This window comes from Vicugna pacos, chromosome 36 (genome assembly GCF_048564905.1).
Source record: "Vicugna pacos chromosome 36, VicPac4, whole genome shotgun sequence".
NCBI classification, from domain to species: domain Eukaryota; kingdom Metazoa; phylum Chordata; class Mammalia; order Artiodactyla; family Camelidae; genus Vicugna; species Vicugna pacos.
Window position 1 is genome coordinate 4043427 of NC_133022.1, and position 17604 is coordinate 4061030.

Consider the following 17604-nt stretch of genomic DNA (forward strand, 5'->3'; position numbering starts at 1 on the left):
CTTGCACAGGTATGCAGTGGAGATGGAATCTTGCCTTAAACTTCATGGACCAATCCCTGCTGGCTTCAGAGTTTCCTTTTGTAGCCTCTTCATCTCTCAGGCTTGCAGAATTGCTGAGAATTAGGGACTTCCACTGGCTTAGGCTTTGCCTTAAAAGAATGTCATGCCTATTTTAATGAAAATGATAAAGAATGAAGTATTTCAAGAATTACCAAAGTGTGACACAGAGATAAGAAATGAGCAAATGCTGTCAGAAAAAATAGTCACCAATAAACTTGCTGGACTCAGGGTTGCTACAGGTCTTCAATTTGTTTTAAAAAATGCATTATTGGGAAGGACAATAAAATGAGACACACCTATAGTAGACATAAGTTTACACTGGGAAGGTAAAAAATGAGTTCCTGCATTCAGGATTCTCTCCTTTCTCCACTGCCCAGCACAGCCAAGCTGTTGAGTGCACATACATAGACAAACTGTCTCATGTTCACAGAACTTGAAAAGAAAATGCAAGACCACCATGCCACATCAGGATCTGTGACAGGAGAGGAAGCCAATTTCCAGAGGCTGGAGCGGAGAATACGTTTCCCTAAAGATATTTCTGGACAGGCAGACGGGCACATTGAAGAGTAAGATGTTCCCACGTTAATTATGACAAATGTGTGAATGAATGTGTGAAATCACGTAGATATTATATTTCAGAATACTTAACCACCATATTTCCTTTACCACATTCAGCCAGCACAGATTTGTGTTTACTTTTCTGCCTTGATTTCTGTAACCTGCTGCTTCTGTTCATTCTGACTGGTTACCAGAGTTCTTGTTGTATTTAGTTTGAGATCTTAGTGAGTTCTTGGGCCAGATTTAGTCACTTCATTATCTAGATCCCCTAGATCCATTTTTATTGTCCTTAGGTTTCAACTGCATCATACTGTCATGACCTGCCATGTGTCTATCATTTTTACTGAACTCTAGATATGGGGTAGAAAATAGAGAAAATTTGAGGCCTGGTGTGAGGTTAATTTGCTGCAGAGAAGGTGGGCGTGACAGCTGGCAGGTGATCAGGGTACCAGCAGTGCTACATCCTGTTAACCCAGTTAGCAGCTGAGATCAGTCAGTGCAGCCAGCCCTCCTGAGGCCAGTGTGTCTGCTGTCCAGCTTTATTCCTGGCATGTAGCTCTCATGGATCCCAGCTAAGGCCTGCATGTGTCACTAGGGATTGCCTGCGCTGACAGGCTGCGAGCTCCAGCCATCTGACTGTGATGCCCATGTTGGGGGGGGCACCAGCTGCCGGGCTGCTCTGCATCTCAGTGGCTTCCCCTGCAGTTAACAGGTGACCCTCGGGGAAGGTGGACCCAGTCCTGAGCTTCCTTTTCCCATCTTGGCCTCATGTTCCTTCCTGGCTTGTTAGCAATTTGGTACATTTGAGCATGGATTTCATAATTTGTACAGAGTTCCTGTCATTCTCAGGGAGAAGTCATGGACATCACACCCACTAGCCCACATTCAAAACCAAACATTTTCTCATATTCCCTGAAAAACCAGGTTTGCCCCAAGCTTTGACTGAAATCAGGGCTCTCTGTGGGAGAAATCAAACAAGTCATGAACGCTTGCTTCACCCTAATGTGTTTGGTAGTGAAGACTTGGTCAGACCCTGAGTCCCACATTGAAACGTGAACTCACGCTGTCCCCCTCACAGGAGCCTGAGCCAAGGAGGGGCACAGAGTGCACCTCATGTGGGCTTTTCCTGTGTGTTTACTTTATGCACAGATTAGAATAGGTGTGGGGACGCTGAAGGTAAGGCCAGATACCAAACACTTGCCAGAGGCCTGAGTGAAGCTTTTTCATGTGTATTAGTGGGGGCCTTTAATTCTTTCCTCTGTATCTGTCAGTCTGAGCACTTATGGGGAAGGGCAAAAGGAACATTGAATTGTTCCCCTCCAATTTCTGGGAGGGAAACTGACAGAATTTTGCAGAGTTTCTTTCCCCTCTCAGGAAGGTGGACATGAAAGGATGTGAGCTGGTGGAGAAGCAGCAGCTATTGGCAGCAGAGGAGAAGGCAAAACTGGCTGAAGACGAGACACGACAGTACAAGTGAGTTCAGCTCCTGTGCACCTGCGGTGCTGACACCACTGTTGGGTTTTTAAAAACTTTTCTAAAATGTTCAGGCACAATATCACACACAGACCAAAACACATGTTTAGAAGAGATTTGTATAGATACTTCACACAGAAGAAAAAATGTTAAGTTTTACACATGTTACATTAAAGGTTTAACTTTAAAAAGTATTAAGTTACTAAGAATTTCCTGGTCTCAATGCTGGCCAGACTGAGTGAGTGGAAAGACAGTTCACAGAGATGTTTCTGAAGGTGCTATAAATTGTTCTCAACCTGAGGTAAGCAGTTTGGTGTAGCATCAGTTGGACCAATAAATATGACCATGTCACTGGAGAGACCCACTTGTAAGCCTGAGAAATAGGATAAGGATGTAAGGAAAAGAAGATTCAAGGTTTATGATGAAAGATGCTCAACACAGGATAAGTGAGGGAAGTGTTGAGAACGGGAAAGGAAATTGTGTCAGCGCAGAACCTGGCAGACGTAAAATAATAGTGACAGAAGGAGTGACTGCAGTGATAGCTTTGAACCTGATGTGCTTCTACAGCCGTGTGCAGTGTGTCTTGTGTGGTGATACTGTGTGTGAGTGTGCAGTGCAGATAACGTGAGATACTGTGTGTGAGTGTGCAGTGTGTCTTGTGTGGTGAGATGATGTGTGGAGTGTGCATTGCAGATAATGTGATGAGATACTGTGTGTGAGTGTGTGAGTGTGCAGTGTGTCTTGTACGGTTAGATAATGTATGTGAGTGTGCAGTGCAGATAACATGGACTGGAGCAAGTTATTTAACAGCATGCCCAGCATTGTGTTTTCTCTGATGAAACAATTTGTAACTCGTAGGAGAAGGCTTGAAGAATGTCACAGGCAGATGCAGGGAGCAGACATCGCCTTGAGACTCCAGGTAACCTGCCTTCCTCCTGACACATGGAGTCCTCAGCACCTGAAGCAGATGGTTACTGTGGGCCTGAGAACCCCTTGCCATGGGGTGTTTCTTGATGTGTTGACTTTTTCAGATCACTCGTGACAAGAAGAAGTCCCAAGACAACTGGGTAAGAATTTGTTTCCTTCCTTCCCTTTGTGCACAGTCTGCCACGGCTGAACATCGATGTGTTTTCCCCCACAGATCAGGGCTCGGGAGCTGGAGAGGGAAAACACTGAGCTTAGAAGGGAGGCCGCCCACCTGAAACAGAGGTACAGAATTTTCACACATTTTTAAGGGTGTTCTGAGATTTTTAAGGATTGGCTGTTTTGTGTCTAGAAGAGGAATTGATGATGTAATTCTCATTGAAGCCATTCTTTCTGTGTCTTTAAGATTGGATGCAATCTGCATACAGAGGCAGGCAGAGAAGTACATGAGGCAGGAGCCCACCCCAGGAGGACCGTACAGGCTGCATCCTTCCCTGAGACGTAAGGAGCACACTGTGAACTGCAGCAGCTTCATTTCTGCTGCAAAAGCCTCCAAGTGGGCTTCTTGTCCCCGCGGGTGATTGCTGGGTTTCCTGGACACCACACCACACACTCACCACAGGGGGCAGGTTCTCAGCTGGGTGACAAGATGTTTTCTTCACGTGCTGCCAGCCAGCAGGGCTCTGTCTCCTGTGAACAGTGGAGCTCATGCCCCTCCAGGGACTGTGGGCCACCCTCCAGGCCCTTGGTTGGCTGGCATGGCTGCTTTCTGTGCGCTAGAAGACATGAGTGTCAGCACTCTCTTCCAGCCTGGACACAATGTTGAAGGCTGCTTTCTCCTTGTAGTTGAGAAAAATAACATGCACAGAGTTTTGGAATGAAGGCAGTATGTCCTGATGAGAAAAAATTTTTCTTCATTTGCCTTGGTGGATAAATATTCTATTCAAGATCTGCTTTAAGACAGCAGGCATTTCTTTACTAATTATGCAGGTCCCTTCGTTCTTATAAGAAATGTTGCACGGTGACCTAGAGTAGCCCGCTAGGATGTGACATGACTACATAGTCTCCCTCTTCTAGAGTCACACGTGCAACTCTAAAGTCTTCCAACAGGTTCTCCGTGTAATTCACCGTTCTTCTGCTGATTATTACAATATTAGTCTTTCTAAGGCTACTTGTTTCATAAATGTTTACATAACACGCAGTCACTTGTACAAGACATGTCCTATCGGACGAGGATTGTAACAGCTTACCAGCGGGCTGAGGAGGGAGAGGTGCAGCTCATGGTCAGGGGTTGTTATGCTGTTCCTATGAAAGACACTTCTCACTTTAATAGGTAATATGCAGAGACTGGTTTCCCCTGAACTGCATTGTGAGCCACCTGTGTTAGTGTTGATTTCCAGGGATCTGAGCCCTGAGCTCCCATCCAGGGTGATTAGCTATGAAAAAACCTGAACCAGGGCTCTGTGGTGTCCTCATCACGGGTCAGGGGTCCAGCCTCTCCTCGTCCTCGGGGTCACCTGAGACATGAGGGGGACCTGCGGCCTCTGTGCGGAGCCCAGGGCGCGGGCAGTAGTGACAGCTCCTGGGGGAGGGCATGGACGGCTCGTGCTTCCCCCCACGGTCTCTGTCAGAGAGGACCCGCCCTCAGCGCTTCTCTCCCTTTACAGCCTCAGGGCCTGGTGGTGCCCCTGTGAGGAACGGCAGCGACTTCCCTGCTCAGGAGGCCGAGGAGACACAAGTAAGTGATTTGTTTCCAGTTGTGTTGCAGTGATCACTTTGTGTTGGGATTTGATCTCTGGAGATATCTGCTGTCTTTCCAATCGCCCTCTCCTGCCTTGCATCTGGATTGTGTGTTCCGTGATGGGTCTGCTGTGTCATTTGCTTTTCAAAAGCAAACTCTTTGCTGGATCTTCCCCAAGGCCTCAACACACAGCTGGTCATCTTTGGTGGAAACTTTCATGTTTTTATAAAAGTAGGAAAAACACTCTAAATAGTTACATGAATTCTCTACTGGAGAGCCAAAGCAGTCTCCCTGAGAAAGAAAAACACAGTGGGGGCACGACTACTCTGGATTTCAAGCTGTATCATAAAACTATAGTTATCAGAACTGGCATGAAAACAGACTCAACACCAATGTAACACGCTCAAGAGCCCAGAAATACACCCACGCAAATACAGTCAATTGACATTTGACAAGGGAGCCAACAGTACTAAATGGAGAAAAGGCAGTGTCTGAAATAAATGGTGCTGGGAAAATAGGATGCTCCCATGTAAAAGGCTTAAATCCCTGTCAAATGCTCCTCAAGGGGGTTGACTTGAAATGAATTAAAGACTTAAAGGTAACACCTAAAACCACCATCCTCTCTCATTCTCTCTGCTCATAATATGCAAACAAGGGGCTTTTGTGCTGGTGAAGGGCTGAGTGGAGAGTGGCACTGGGGGTAGAAGCATGCTTGTCTCTGTGATGCCCCAGGACAAGCCCCTTTCCTCCCTACATTTCCAGACGCTGGCAGTGGCTTACTGCTGGGCCTAAAACTTTCATAAGCTCGCACGGCGACACAGGAGAGTAGAGATTTCTGGCACTGATGCTGTTCTTTAGAACCCTGGTGCATTTGAAGGTGTTGGGGACTATCCCTGTTCCAGTTGGTGTTTCTCTCTTTTCCAATAATACTGATATATTTAAAAACTGCATCTCTTGTTCTGCAGGACTATGGGCCTAGAAGAGGCCCCAGAACTATCCCAGCACCATGGGAAGATTTCTACCCCTGGAGATGTCCACCAGAACCATTCATTAGATACAGGCCACTGGCACCTAGACGACCCACGTGCCTTCTAGGAACTTACCCAAAACCTAAATCTCCAGTCATTGGTAAGATGAAAGCGTATGTCTGTTTTCTTGTTGAGTCTCTGCAGAAGAATGGAAGATGCCAAGCCAAGAATGTCCAATGCCTGGGAAAATCAGATTGAGTAAATTGTAATATTCTTTTAGGTAATTAGGATACACATTTATTTCATAGCCCATGTCATTTCCCAATCATGACCTAGAAAGGAGGAGTATCGTGCAGAGAAAAGAAGGTCTGACAGAAGGCAAAAACATCACTAATACATATCTTCAACATACACCATGATATGGGCTCTCTGAGGGATGAAGCACCGCTAATGAATTCTGCAACTAATTTAAGCCGAGAACTTGCACAGCTGATGATAAGTCTCAAAACACAAAAGTAGAGAAATATGGTCACTTCCTGAAGAGTCAGGAGACCTGCATTCCTATATTTGTGATGTGGGGATGAGTGGGATACCAGGAAAGAAGGCTCAAAAGTTTAGGGTCGCATCAGAAAAGTCTTCGCAGGCAAGCCTAATCTCCCATCCCTTCTGTGGTTTTCAGCCCACGTAGGACCTGGCCCGGCCCCGGCATTGGCCGGCAGCTCCCGCCCGCCTGCGGCGGCCCCAGAGGCCCAGGTAAGTGGGGTGGCCGTGCTCCGTTGGACGTCGTCCTGGGAAAGGTGAGCTTCCTGTTTTCCCGGAAGCCATTCCCGCCCTCATCTCCAGACTGTGTGTCCTGTGACGGGTCTGGCATGTCGTTCGCTTTCCAATTCAGTCTCCCCAGGGGCCAGTGGGCTGCTTGTCCCTGGAGCCCGTCACCTTGGCTGGTGCCTGCAGAAGCCATGAGGGAGTGCTCAGAAGCCGAGGACCGCAGACTTTGGCTGTGGGTTTGTCGAGATAGCGTGCGGAGGGTGAGCCCTCGCTCCACACTGGCTTCTCCTGGCTCTGCTGACTCCTTCCTGCCGACCTGCACCTGGGGTTGCTCCTGGGTCACTGAGGCAGAGTCCTGTGTCGTCACTCGTTTGACTTGTTTCCTTGCTGAGGCCAGGTGATTCTCCTGTTTAGCATGGCCATTGAAATGCTCCTAAGTGAGAAAGGGGCAAAGCCCTCCCTCCAGCTTTGTCCTGTGTGCTTTGTGCAGCTTTGAGTCTACCTGTTTGGTGTGGGGTAAATGTCAGAACCCGTGACCCTCTGTTCTCGGGACGGAGATGTGCCTGGCCCGCTGCGTCCAGTTGTACTCTGGGTAGATGTTGCTTTTGTCGTAAGAAATAGAGGCTTGAAGGGAAAGAGCCCGCAGTGAAGAGGCCTACTTCCCTGCAGGGGAATTGCGACGCGCAGCAGCGTCCTCCCGTCGTGCTCCCCACCCCTGCGCCGGGTCGGGCCTGCCCCGGAAGCTGCCAGAGCTGCTCCTGGGCGTCAGCATGACACGTCGCGGGATTTTGCGCACGGGCCTGTAGGGTCCTTTGGGTGTCAGTTGTGGGATCCAGACATCCCACTTGAGTTTGCCGAAGGACACAAGTAGTGCGCGCTTCGTAGCGCACTGAAAACCCAGACGTCCCTGAGGATAGCGGTGATTGTAGCGGAGCCTGACTACCTCCTGTGGGCAGCGTTGTCCCCTCAGGAGCACTTGGGCAGCTCCCCCGCAGGACTCCGGGGTGCCCAGCTCCCCAGTGCACGTTGCGCCCAGGGGAAGCCCCTGCAGGTCGGAGGAGATTACTTGGTTTGGGGGGAAGGAGAGGGCCAGGCAGGGTCCTGGAGGCAGAGCGGTGACCCAGGTGCGGCTCTGATTGCACGTGTGGAGGACGAGCTTTTCACGTCCGTCCCTTCTGCGTGTTCCTGGTCCGCGCCGGGCCAGCTCCCGTGGAGCTGGGGTGGTGGCGAGGAGGGCTGTCCTGCCCAAAGGGGCTGCCTGTTGTGAAGGCGCTGCTTTTGTCAGAGTGCTGGCAGCTCTGTGTGCAACCTCGCAGGCAGGACCCTTGGCTTCGTCCACTTGGAGACACCGGCGGCGTCGTGTGGCGCCATTGTTGCCCCCCGTGTCCTGCTGCACGGCCCGGGCTGCCGGCTGCAGGCCCCAGAGGGCTGGGTGGAGCGTGGGGCACTGTGCTGCTGGGTGGGCACCCGGCGGGGTGTGGGGAGGGTGCCCGGTGCCGACAGCTGATGCGTTGGGTTTCGGCTTTTGTCGGTGGTCGCTCCGTTTCTGCCGCCTGACACGGCTCTCCCTTCTGCCCTGCAGGTTACCTTGCAGCGTCCCGGCGTTTGCAGGGACCGGCCCGCGTTGCCACCAGCACCTGGGCCCCCCTTGGGCCCTGTGCAGCCTCGCTCACCAGTACCGGATGCTCCACTTGGTAAGATGAAAGCGTCCATTCCTCTGTTTGTTCCTTGCGTCACTGCAGGAGAAGGGCAGATCGCTCTCCAGGTCCCTCCCAGGGCATGGGCCACCCTGACTGGGCTGTCGGCCGTGCTCCCCTGGTCCCTTAGCGGACGTAATTGATGGACCGCGTCTTCCCCTCCCCCATCCTGCCCTGGGGAGGAGGTGTCTCTTGTAGAGTGCTACGGAGTAAGAGGCCTGTGACAGAAGGCAGGCGCGTCAGTTCTGCACACGGGGCTTCAACAGGGAGCACGTTCCGGGCTCCCCGAAGGAGAAGCCCACCCCTGCCATTGTCTGCAGCGTGTGGAGCCCTGACCTTCCACGGCCGTTGATCGGCTATGGAAGAGACACCTGAACCCGTGGCCTGTGGTGTCTCCCTCAGGGTCACGAGACCTGTCTCCCACTCGGTCTGATGCGGGGACGAGTGGGATACGGGGAAGGAAGGCTCACCAGGTTTTGTGTGGCTTCAGCAAAGTCTTCGCAGGCGAGCCTAATCCTCCATCCCTTCTGTGGTTTTCAGCCCACGTAGGACCTGGCCCGGCCCCGGCATTGGCCGGCAGCTCCCGCCCGCCTGCGGCGGCCCCGGAGGCCCAGGTAAGTGGGGTGGCCGTGCTCCGTTGGACGTCGTCCTGGGAAAGGTGAGCTTCCTGTTTTCCCGGAAGCCATTCCCGCCCTCATCTCCAGACTGTGTGTCCTGTGACGGGTCTGGCATGTCGTTCGCTTTCCAATTCAGTCTCCCCAGGGGCCAGTGGGCTGCTTGTCCCTGGAGCCCGTCACCTTGGCTGGTGCCTGCAGAAGCCATGAGGGAGAGCTCAGAAGCCGAGGACCGCAGACTTTGGCTGTGGGTTTGTCGAGATAGCGTGCGGAGGGTGAGCCCTCGCTCCACACTGGCTTCTCCTGGCTCTGCTGACTCCTTCCTGCCGACCTGCACCTGGGGTTGCTCCTGGGTCACTGAGGCAGAGTCCTGTGTCGTCACTCGTTTGACTTGTTTCCTTGCTGAGGCCAGGTGATTCTCCTGTTTAGCATGCCCATTGAAATGCTCGTAACTGAGAAAGGGGCAAAGCCCTCCCTCCAGCTTTGTCCTGTGTGCTTTGTGCAGCTTTGAGTCTACCTGTTTGGTGTGGGGTAAATGTCAGAACCCGTGACCCTCTGTTCTCGGGACGGAGATGTGCCTGGCCCGCTGCGTCCAGTTGTACTCTGGGTAGATGTTGCATTTGTAGTAAGAAATAGAGGCTTGAAGGGAAAGAGCCCTCAGTGAAGAGGCCTACTTCCCTGCAGGGGAATTGCGACGCGCAGCAGCGTCCTCCCGTCGTGCTCCCCACCCCTGCGCCGGGTCGGGCCTGCCCCGGAAGCTGCCAGAGCTGCTCCTGGGCGTCAGCATGACACGTCGCGGGATTTTGCGCACGGGCCTGTAGGGTCCTTTGGGTGTCAGTTGTGGGATCCAGACATCCCACTTGAGTTTGCCGAAGGACACAAGTAGTGCGCGCTTCGTAGCGCACTGAAAACCCAGACGTCCCTGAGGATAGCGGTGATTGTAGCGGAGCCTGACTACCTCCTGTGGGCAGCGTTGTCCCCTCAGGAGCACTTGGGCAGCTCCCCCGCAGGACTCCGGGGTGCCCAGCTCCCCAGTGCACGTTGCGCCCAGGGGAAGCCCCTGCAGGTCGGAGGAGATTACTTGGTTTGGGGGGAAGGAGAGGGCCAGGCAGGGTCCTGGAGGCAGAGCGGTGACCCAGGTGCGGCTCTGATTGCACGTGTGGAGGACGAGCTTTTCACGTCCGTCCCTTCTGCGTGTTCCTGGTCCGCGCCGGGCCAGCTCCCGTGGAGCTGGGGTGGTGGCGAGGAGGGCTGTCCTGCCCAAAGTGGCTGCCTGTTGGGAAGGCGCTGCTTTTGTCAGAGTGCTGGCAGCTCTGTGTGCATCCTCGCAGGCAGGACCCTTGGCTTCGTCCACTTGGAGACACCGGCGGCGTCGTGTGGCGCCATTGTTGTACCCCCGTGTCCTGCTGCGTGGACCGGGCGGCCGGCTGCAGGCCCCAGAGGGCTGGGTGGAGCGTGGGTCACTGTGCTGCTGGGTGGGCACCCGGCGGGCTGTGGGGAGGGTGCCCGATGCCGACAGCTGATGCGTTGGGTTTCGGCTTTTGTCTGTGGTCGCTCCGTTTCTGCCGCCTGAAACGGCTCTCCCTTCTGCCCTGCAGGTTACCTTGCAGCGTCCCGGCGTTTGCAGGGACCGGCCCGTGTTGCCACCAGCACCTGGGCCCCCCTTGGGCCCTGTGCAGCCTCGCTCACCAGTACCGGATGCTCCACTTGGTAAGATGAAAGCGTCCATTCCTCTGTTTTATTCCTTGCGTCACTGCAGGAGAAGGGCAGATCGCTCTCAAGGTCCCTCCCAGGGCATGGGCCACCCTGACTTGGCTGTCGGCCGTGCTTCCCTGGTCCCTTAGCGGACGCAACTGATGGACCGAGTCTTCCCCTTCCCCATCCTGCCCTGGGGAGGAGGTGTCTCTTGTAGAGTGCTACGGAGTAAGAGGCCTGTGACAGAAGGCAGGCGCGTCAGTTCTGCAAACGGGCCTTCAACAGGGAGCACGTTCCGGGCTCCCCGAAGGAGAAGCCCACCCCTGCCATTGTCTGCAGCGTGTGGAGCCCTGACTTTCCTCGGCCGTTGATCGGCTATGGAAGAGACACCTGAACCCGTGGCCTCTGGTGTCTCCCTCAGGGTCACGAGACCTGTCTCCCACTCGGTCTGATGCGGGGACGAGTGGGATACGGGGAAGGAAGGCTCACCAGATTTTGTGTGGCTTCAGCAAAGTCTTCGCAGGCGAGCCTAATCCTCCATCCCTTCTGTGGTTTTCAGCCCACGTAGGACCTGGCCCGGCCCCGGCATTGGCCGGCAGCTCCCGCCCGCCTGCGGCGGCCCCGGAGGCCCAGGTAAGTGGGGTGGCCGTACTCCGTTGGACGTCGTCCTGGGAAAGGTGAGCTTCCTATTTTCCCGGAAGCCATTCCCGCCCTCATCTCCAGACTGTGTGTCCTGTGACGGGTCTGGCATGTCGTTCGCTTTCAAATTCAGTCTCCCCAGGGGCCAGTGGGCTGCTTGTCTCTGGAGCCCGTCACCTTGGCTGGTGCCTGCAGAAGCCATGAGGGAGTGCTCAGAAGCCGAGGACCGCAGACTTTGGCTGTGGGTTTGTCGAGATAGCGTGCGGAGGGTGAGCCCTCGCTCCACACTGGCTTCTCCTGGCTCTGCTGACTCCTTCCTGCCGACCTGCACCTGGGGTTGCTCCTGGGTCACTGAGGCAGAGTCGTGTGTCGTCACTCGTTTGACTTGTTTCCTTGCTGAGGCCAGGTGATTCTCCTGTTTAGCATGCCCATTGAAATGCTCGTAACTGAGAAAGGGGCAAAGCCCTCCCTCCAGCTTTGTCCTGTGTGCTTTGTGCAGCTTTGAGTCTACCTGTTTGGTGTGGGGTAAATGTCAGAACCCGTGACCGTCTGTTCTCGGGACGGAGATGTGCCTGGCCCGCTGCGTCCAGTTGTACTCTGGGTAGATGTTGCTTTTGTAGTAAGAAATAGAGGCTTGAAGGGAAAGAGCCCGCTTTGAAGAGGCCTACTTCCCTGCAGGGGAATTGCGACGCGCAGCAGCGTCCTCCCGTCGTGCTCCCCACCCCTGCGCCGGGTCGGGCCTGCCCCGGAAGCTGCCAGAGCTGCTCCTGGGCGTCAGCATGACACGTCGTGGGATTTTGCGCACGGGCCTGTAGGGTCCTTTGGGTGTCAGTTGTGGGATCCAGACATCCCACTTGAGTTTGCCGAAGGACACAAGTAGTGCGCGCTTCGTAGCGCACTGAAAACCCAGACGTCCCTGAGGATAGCGGTGATTGTAGCGGAGCCTGACTACCTCCTGTGGGCAGCGTTGTCCCCTCAGGAGTACTTGGGCAGCTCCCCCGCAGGACTCCGGGGTGCCCAGCTCCCCAGTGCACGTTGTGCCCAGGGGAAGCCCCTGCAGGTCGGAGGAGATTACTTGGTTTGGGGGGAAGGAGAGGGCCAGGCAGGGTCCTGGAGGCAGAGCGGTGACCCAGGTGCGGCTCTGATTGCACGTGTGGAGGACGAGCTTTTCACGTCCGTCCCTTCTGCGTGTTCCTGGTCCGCGCCGGGCCAGCTCCCGTGGAGCTGGGGTGGTGGCGAGGAGGGCTGTCCTGCCCAAAGGGGCTGCCTGTTGGGAAGGCGCTGCTTTTGTCAGAGTGCTGGCAGCTCTGTGTGCATCCTCGCAGGCCGGACCCTTGGCTTCGTCCACTTGGAGACACCGGCGGCGTCGTGTGGCGCCATTGTTGTACCCCCGTGTCCTGCTGCGTGGCCCGGGCTGCCGGCTGCAGGCCCCAGAGTGCTGGGTGGAGCGTGGGTCACTGTGCTGCTGGGTGGGCACCCGGCGGGGTGTGGGGAGGGGGCCCGATGCCGACAGCTGATGCGTTGGGTTTCGGCTTTTGTCGGTGGTCGCTCCGTTTCTGCCGCCTGACACGGCTCTCCCTTCTGCCCTGCAGGTTACCTTGCAGCGTCCCGGCGTTTGCAGGGACCGGCCCGTGTTGCCACCAGCACCTGGGCCCCCCTTGGGCCCTGTGCAGCCTCGCTCACCAGTACCGGATGCTCCACTTGGTAAGATGAAAGCGTCCATTCCTCTGTTTGTTCCTTGCGTCACTGCAGGAGAAGGGCAGATCGCTCTCCAGGTCCCTCCCAGGGCATGGGCCACCCTGACTGGGCTGTCGGCCGTGCTCCCCTGGTCCCTTAGCGGACGCAATTGATGGACCGCGTCTTCCCCTCCCCCATCCTGCCCTGGGGAGGAGGTGTCTCTTGTAGAGTGCTACGGAGTAAGAGGCCTGTGACAGAAGGCAGGCGCGTCAGTTCTGCACACGGGGCTTCAACAGGGAACACGTTCCGGGCTCCCCGAAGGAGAAGCCCACCCCTGCCATTGTCTGCAGCGTGTGGAGCCCTGACCTTCCACGGCCGTTGATCGGCTATGGAAGAGACACCTGAACCCGTGGCCTGTGGTGTCTCCCTCAGGGTCACGAGACCTGTCTCCCACTCGGTCTGATGCGGGGACGAGTGGGATACGGGGAAGGAAGGCTCACCAGGTTTTGTGTGGCTTCAGCAAAGTCTTCGCAGGCGAGCCTGATCCTCCATCCCTTCTGTGGTTTTCAGCCCACGTAGGACCTGGCCCGGCCCCGGCATTGGCCGGCAGCTCCCGCCCGCCTGCGGCGGCCCCGGAGGCCCAGGTAAGTGGGGTGGCCGTGCTCCGTTGGACGTCGTCCTGGGAAAGGTGAGCTTCCTGTTTTCCCGGAAGCCATTCCCCCCCTCATCTCCAGACTGTGTGTCCTGTGACGGGTCTGGCATGTCGTTCGCTTTCAAATTCAGTCTCCCCAGGGGCCAGTGGGCTGCTTGTCCCTGGAGCCCGTCACCTTGGCTGGTGCCTGCAGAAGCCATGAGGGAGTGCTCAGAAGCCGAGGACCGCAGACTTTGGCTGTGGGTTTGTCGAGATAGCGTGCGGAGGGTGAGCCCTCGCTCCACACTGGCTTCTCCTGGCTCTGCTGACTCCTTCCTGCCGACCTGCACCTGGGGTTGCTCCTGGGTCACTGAGGCAGAGTCCTGTGTCGTCTCTCATTTGACTTGTTTCCTTGCTGAGGCCAGATGATTCTCCTGTTTAGCATGCCCATTGAAATGCTCGTAACTGAGAAAGGGGCAAAGCCCTCCCTCCAGCTTTGTCCTGTGTGCTTTGTGCAGCTTTGAGTCTACCTGTTTGGTGTGGGGTAAATGTCAGAACCCGTGACCCTCTGTTCTCGGGACGGAGATGTGCCTGGCCCGCTGCGTCCAGTTGTACTCTGGGTAGATGTTGCTTTTGTAGTAAGAAATAGAGGCTTGAAGGGAAAGAGCCCGCAGTGAAGAGGCCTACTTCCCTGCAGGGGAATTGCGACGCGCAGCAGCGTCCTCCCGTCGTGCTCCCCACCCCTGCGCCGGGTCGGGCCTGCCCCGGAAGCTGCCAGAGCTGCTCCTGGGCGTCAGCATGACACGTCGCGGGATTTTGCGCACGGGCCTGTAGGGTCCTTTGGGTGTCAGTTGTGGGATCCAGACATCCCACTTGAGTTTGCCGAAGGACACAAGTAGTGCGCGCTTCGTAGCGCACTGAAAACCCAGACGTCCCTGAGGATAGCGGTGATTGTAGCGGAGCCTGACTACCTCCTGTGGGCAGCGTTGTCCCCTCAGGAGCACTTGGGCAGCTCCCCCGCAGGACTCCGGGGTGCCCAGCTCCCCAGTGCACGTTGCGCCCAGGGGAAGCCCCTGCAGGTCGGAGGAGATTACTTGGTTTGGGGGGAAGGAGAGGGCCAGGCAGGGTCCTGGAGGCAGAGCGGTGACCCAGGTGCGGCTCTGATTGCACGTGTGGAGGACGAGCTTTTCACGTCCGTCCCTTCTGCGTGTTCCTGGTCCGCGCCGGGCCAGCTCCCGTGGAGCTGGGGTGGTGGCGAGGAGGGCTGTCCTGCCCAAAGGGGCTGCCTGTTGGGAAGGCGCTGCTTTTGTCAGAGTGCTGGCAGCTCTGTGTGCATCCTCGCAGGCAGGACCCTTGGCTTCGTCCACTTGGAGACACCGGCGGCGTCGTGTGGCGCCATTGTTGCCCCTCGTGTCCTGCTGCGCGGCACGGACTGCCGGCTGCAGGCCCCAGAGGGCTGGGTGGAGCGTGGGGCACTGTGCTGCTGGGTGGGCACCCGGCGGGGTGTGGGTAGGGGGCCCGATGCCGACAGCTGATGCGTTGGGTTTCGGCTTTTGTCGGTGGTCGCTCCGTTTCTGCCGCCTGACACGGCTCTCCCTTCTGCCCTGCAGGTTACCTTGCAGCGTCCCGGCGTTTGCAGGGACCGGCCCGTGTTGCCACCAGCACCTGGGCCCCCCTTGGGCCCTGTGCAGCCTCGCTCACCAGTACCGGATGCTCCACTTGGTAAGATGAAAGCGTCCATTCCTCTGTTTGTTCCTTGCGTCACTGCAGGAGAAGGGCAGATCGCTCTCCAGGTCCCTCCCAGGGCATGGGCCACCCTGACTGGGCTGTCGGCCGTGCTCCCCTGGTCCCTTAGCGGACGCAATTGATGGACCGCGTCTTCCCCTCCCGCATCCTGCCCTGGGGAGGAGGTGTCCCTTGTAGAGTGCTACGGAGTAAGAGGCCTGTGACAGAAGGCAGGCGCGTCAGTTCTGCACACGGGGCTTCAACAGGGAGCAAGTTCCGGTCTCCCCGAAGGAGAAGCCCACCCCTGCCATTGTCTGCAGCGTGTGGAGCCCTGACCTTCCACGGCCGTTGATCGGCTATGGAAGAGACACCTGAACCCGTGGCCTGTGGTGTCTCCCTCAGGGTCACGAGACCTGTCTCCCACTCGGTCTGATGCGGGGACGAGTGGGATACGGGGAAGGAAGGCTCACCAGGTTTTGTGTGGCTTCAGCAAAGTCTTCGCAGGCGAGCCTGATCCTCCATCCCTTCTGTGGTTTTCAGCCCACGTAGGACCTGGCCCGGCCCCGGCATTGGCCGGCAGCTCCCGCCCGCCTGCGGCGGCCCCGGAGGCCCAGGTAAGTGGGGTGGCCGTGCTCCGTTGGACGTCGTCCTGGGAAAGGTGAGCTTCCTGTTTTCCCGGAAGCCATTCCCGCCCTCATCTCCAGACTGTGTGTCCTGTGACGGGTCTGGCATGTCGTTCGCTTTCCAATTCAGTCTCCCCAGGGGCCAGTGGGCTGCTTGTCCCTGGAGCCCGTCACCTTGGCTGGTGCCTGCAGAAGCCATGAGGGAGTGCTCAGAAGCCGAGGACCGCAGACTTTGGCTGTGGGTTTGTCGAGATAGCGTGCGGAGGGTGAGCCCTCGCTCCACACTGGCTTCTCCTGGCTCTGCTGACTCCTTCCTGCCGACCTGCACCTGGGGTTGCTCCTGGGTCACTGAGGCAGAGTCCTGTGTCGTCTCTCATTTGACTTGTTTCCTTGCTGAGGCCAGATGATTCTCCTGTTTAGCATGCCCATTGAAATGCTCGTAACTGAGAAAGGGGCAAAGCCCTCCCTCCAGCTTTGTCCTGTGTGCTTTGTGCAGCTTTGAGTCTACCTGTTTGGTGTGGGGTAAATGTCAGAACCCGTGACCGTCTGTTCTCGGGACGGAGATGTGCCTGGCCCACTGCGTCCAGTTGTACTCTGGGTAGATGTTGCTTTTGTCGTAAGAAATAGAGGCTTGAAGGGAAAGAGCCCGCAGTGAAGAGGCCTACTTCCCTGCAGGGGAATTGCGACGCGCAGCAGCGTCCTCCCGTCGTGCTCCCCACCCCTGCGCCGGGTCGGGCCTGCCCCGGAAGCTGCCAGAGCTGCTCCTGGGCGTCAGCATGACACGTCGCGGGATTTTGCGCACGGGCCTGTAGGGTCCTTTGGGTGTCAGTTGTGGGATCCAGACATCCCACTTGAGTTTGCCGAAGGACACAAGTAGTGCGCGCTTCGTAGCGCACTGAAAACCCAGACGTCCCTGAGGATAGCGGTGATTGTAGCGGAGCCTGACTACCTCCTGTGGGCAGCGTTGTCCCCTCAGGAGCACTTGGGCAGCTCCCCCGCAGGACTCCGGGGTGCCCAGCTCCCCAGTGCACGTTGCGCCCAGGGGAAGCCCCTGCAGGTCGGAGGAGATTACTTGGTTTGGGGGGAAGGAGAGGGCCAGGCAGGGTCCTGGAGGCAGAGCGGTGACCCAGGTGCGGCTCTGATTGCACGTGTGGAGGACGAGCTTTTCACGTCCGTCCCTTCTGCGTGTTCCTGGTCCGTGCCGGGCCAGCTCCCGTGGAGCTGGGGTGGTGGCGAGGAGGGCTGTCCTGCCCAAAGGGGCTGCCTGTTGGGAAGGCGCTGCTTTTGTCAGAGTGCTGGCAGCTCTGTGTGCATCCTCGCAGGCAGGACCCTTGGCTTCGTCCACTTGGAGACACCGGCGGCGTCGTGTGGCGCCATTGTTGCCCCTCGTGTCCTGCTGCGCGGCCCGGGCTGCCGGCTGCAGGCCCCAGAGGGCTGGGTGGAGCGTGGGGCACTGTGCTGCTGGGTGGGCACCCGGCGGGGTGTGGGTAGGGGGCCCGATGCCGACAGCTGATGCGTTGGGTTTCGGCTTTTGTCGGTGGTCGCTCCGTTTCTGCCGCCTGACACGGCTCTCCCTTCTGCCCTGCAGGTTACCTTGCAGCGTCCCGGCGTTTGCAGGGACCGGCCCGTGTTGCCACCAGCACCTGGGCCCCCCTTGGGCCCTGTGCAGCCTCGCTCACCAGTACCGGATGCTCCACTTGGTAAGATGAAAGCGTCCATTCCTCTGTTTGTTCCTTGCGTCACTGCAGGAGAAGGGCAGATCGCTCTCCAGGTCCCTCCCAGGGCATGGGCCACCCTGACTGGGCTGTCGG

The 17604-nt window shown here is 56.8% G+C and overlaps 1 protein-coding gene and 1 long non-coding RNA gene across 2 annotated transcripts in view; both read left to right on the plus strand.

The window, feature by feature from the left end:
• The first annotated feature begins 565 nt into the window (after window positions 1-565).
• Window positions 566-3015, plus strand: LOC140691704 (uncharacterized). The gene is made up of 3 exons (XR_012067402.1): window positions 566-626; window positions 1993-2091; window positions 2950-3015. It is a non-coding gene; the product is annotated as an uncharacterized lncRNA (long non-coding RNA).
• Window positions 3016-4609: 1594 nt separating this feature from the next.
• LOC140691639 (uncharacterized) overlaps window positions 4610-17604 on the plus strand; it is a 62625-nt gene continuing 49630 nt past the window's right edge. Inside the window, exons 1-9 of the mRNA XM_072955513.1 lie at window positions 4610-4757; window positions 8730-8803; window positions 10402-10513; window positions 11058-11131; window positions 12730-12841; window positions 13385-13458; window positions 15056-15167; window positions 15711-15784; window positions 17382-17493. Of these exons, the coding sequence (XP_072811614.1) occupies window positions 4610-4757; window positions 8730-8803; window positions 10402-10513; window positions 11058-11131; window positions 12730-12841; window positions 13385-13458; window positions 15056-15167; window positions 15711-15784; window positions 17382-17493 (892 nt within the window). The remainder of the gene's footprint in view (window positions 4758-8729; window positions 8804-10401; window positions 10514-11057; window positions 11132-12729; window positions 12842-13384; window positions 13459-15055; window positions 15168-15710; window positions 15785-17381; window positions 17494-17604) is intronic.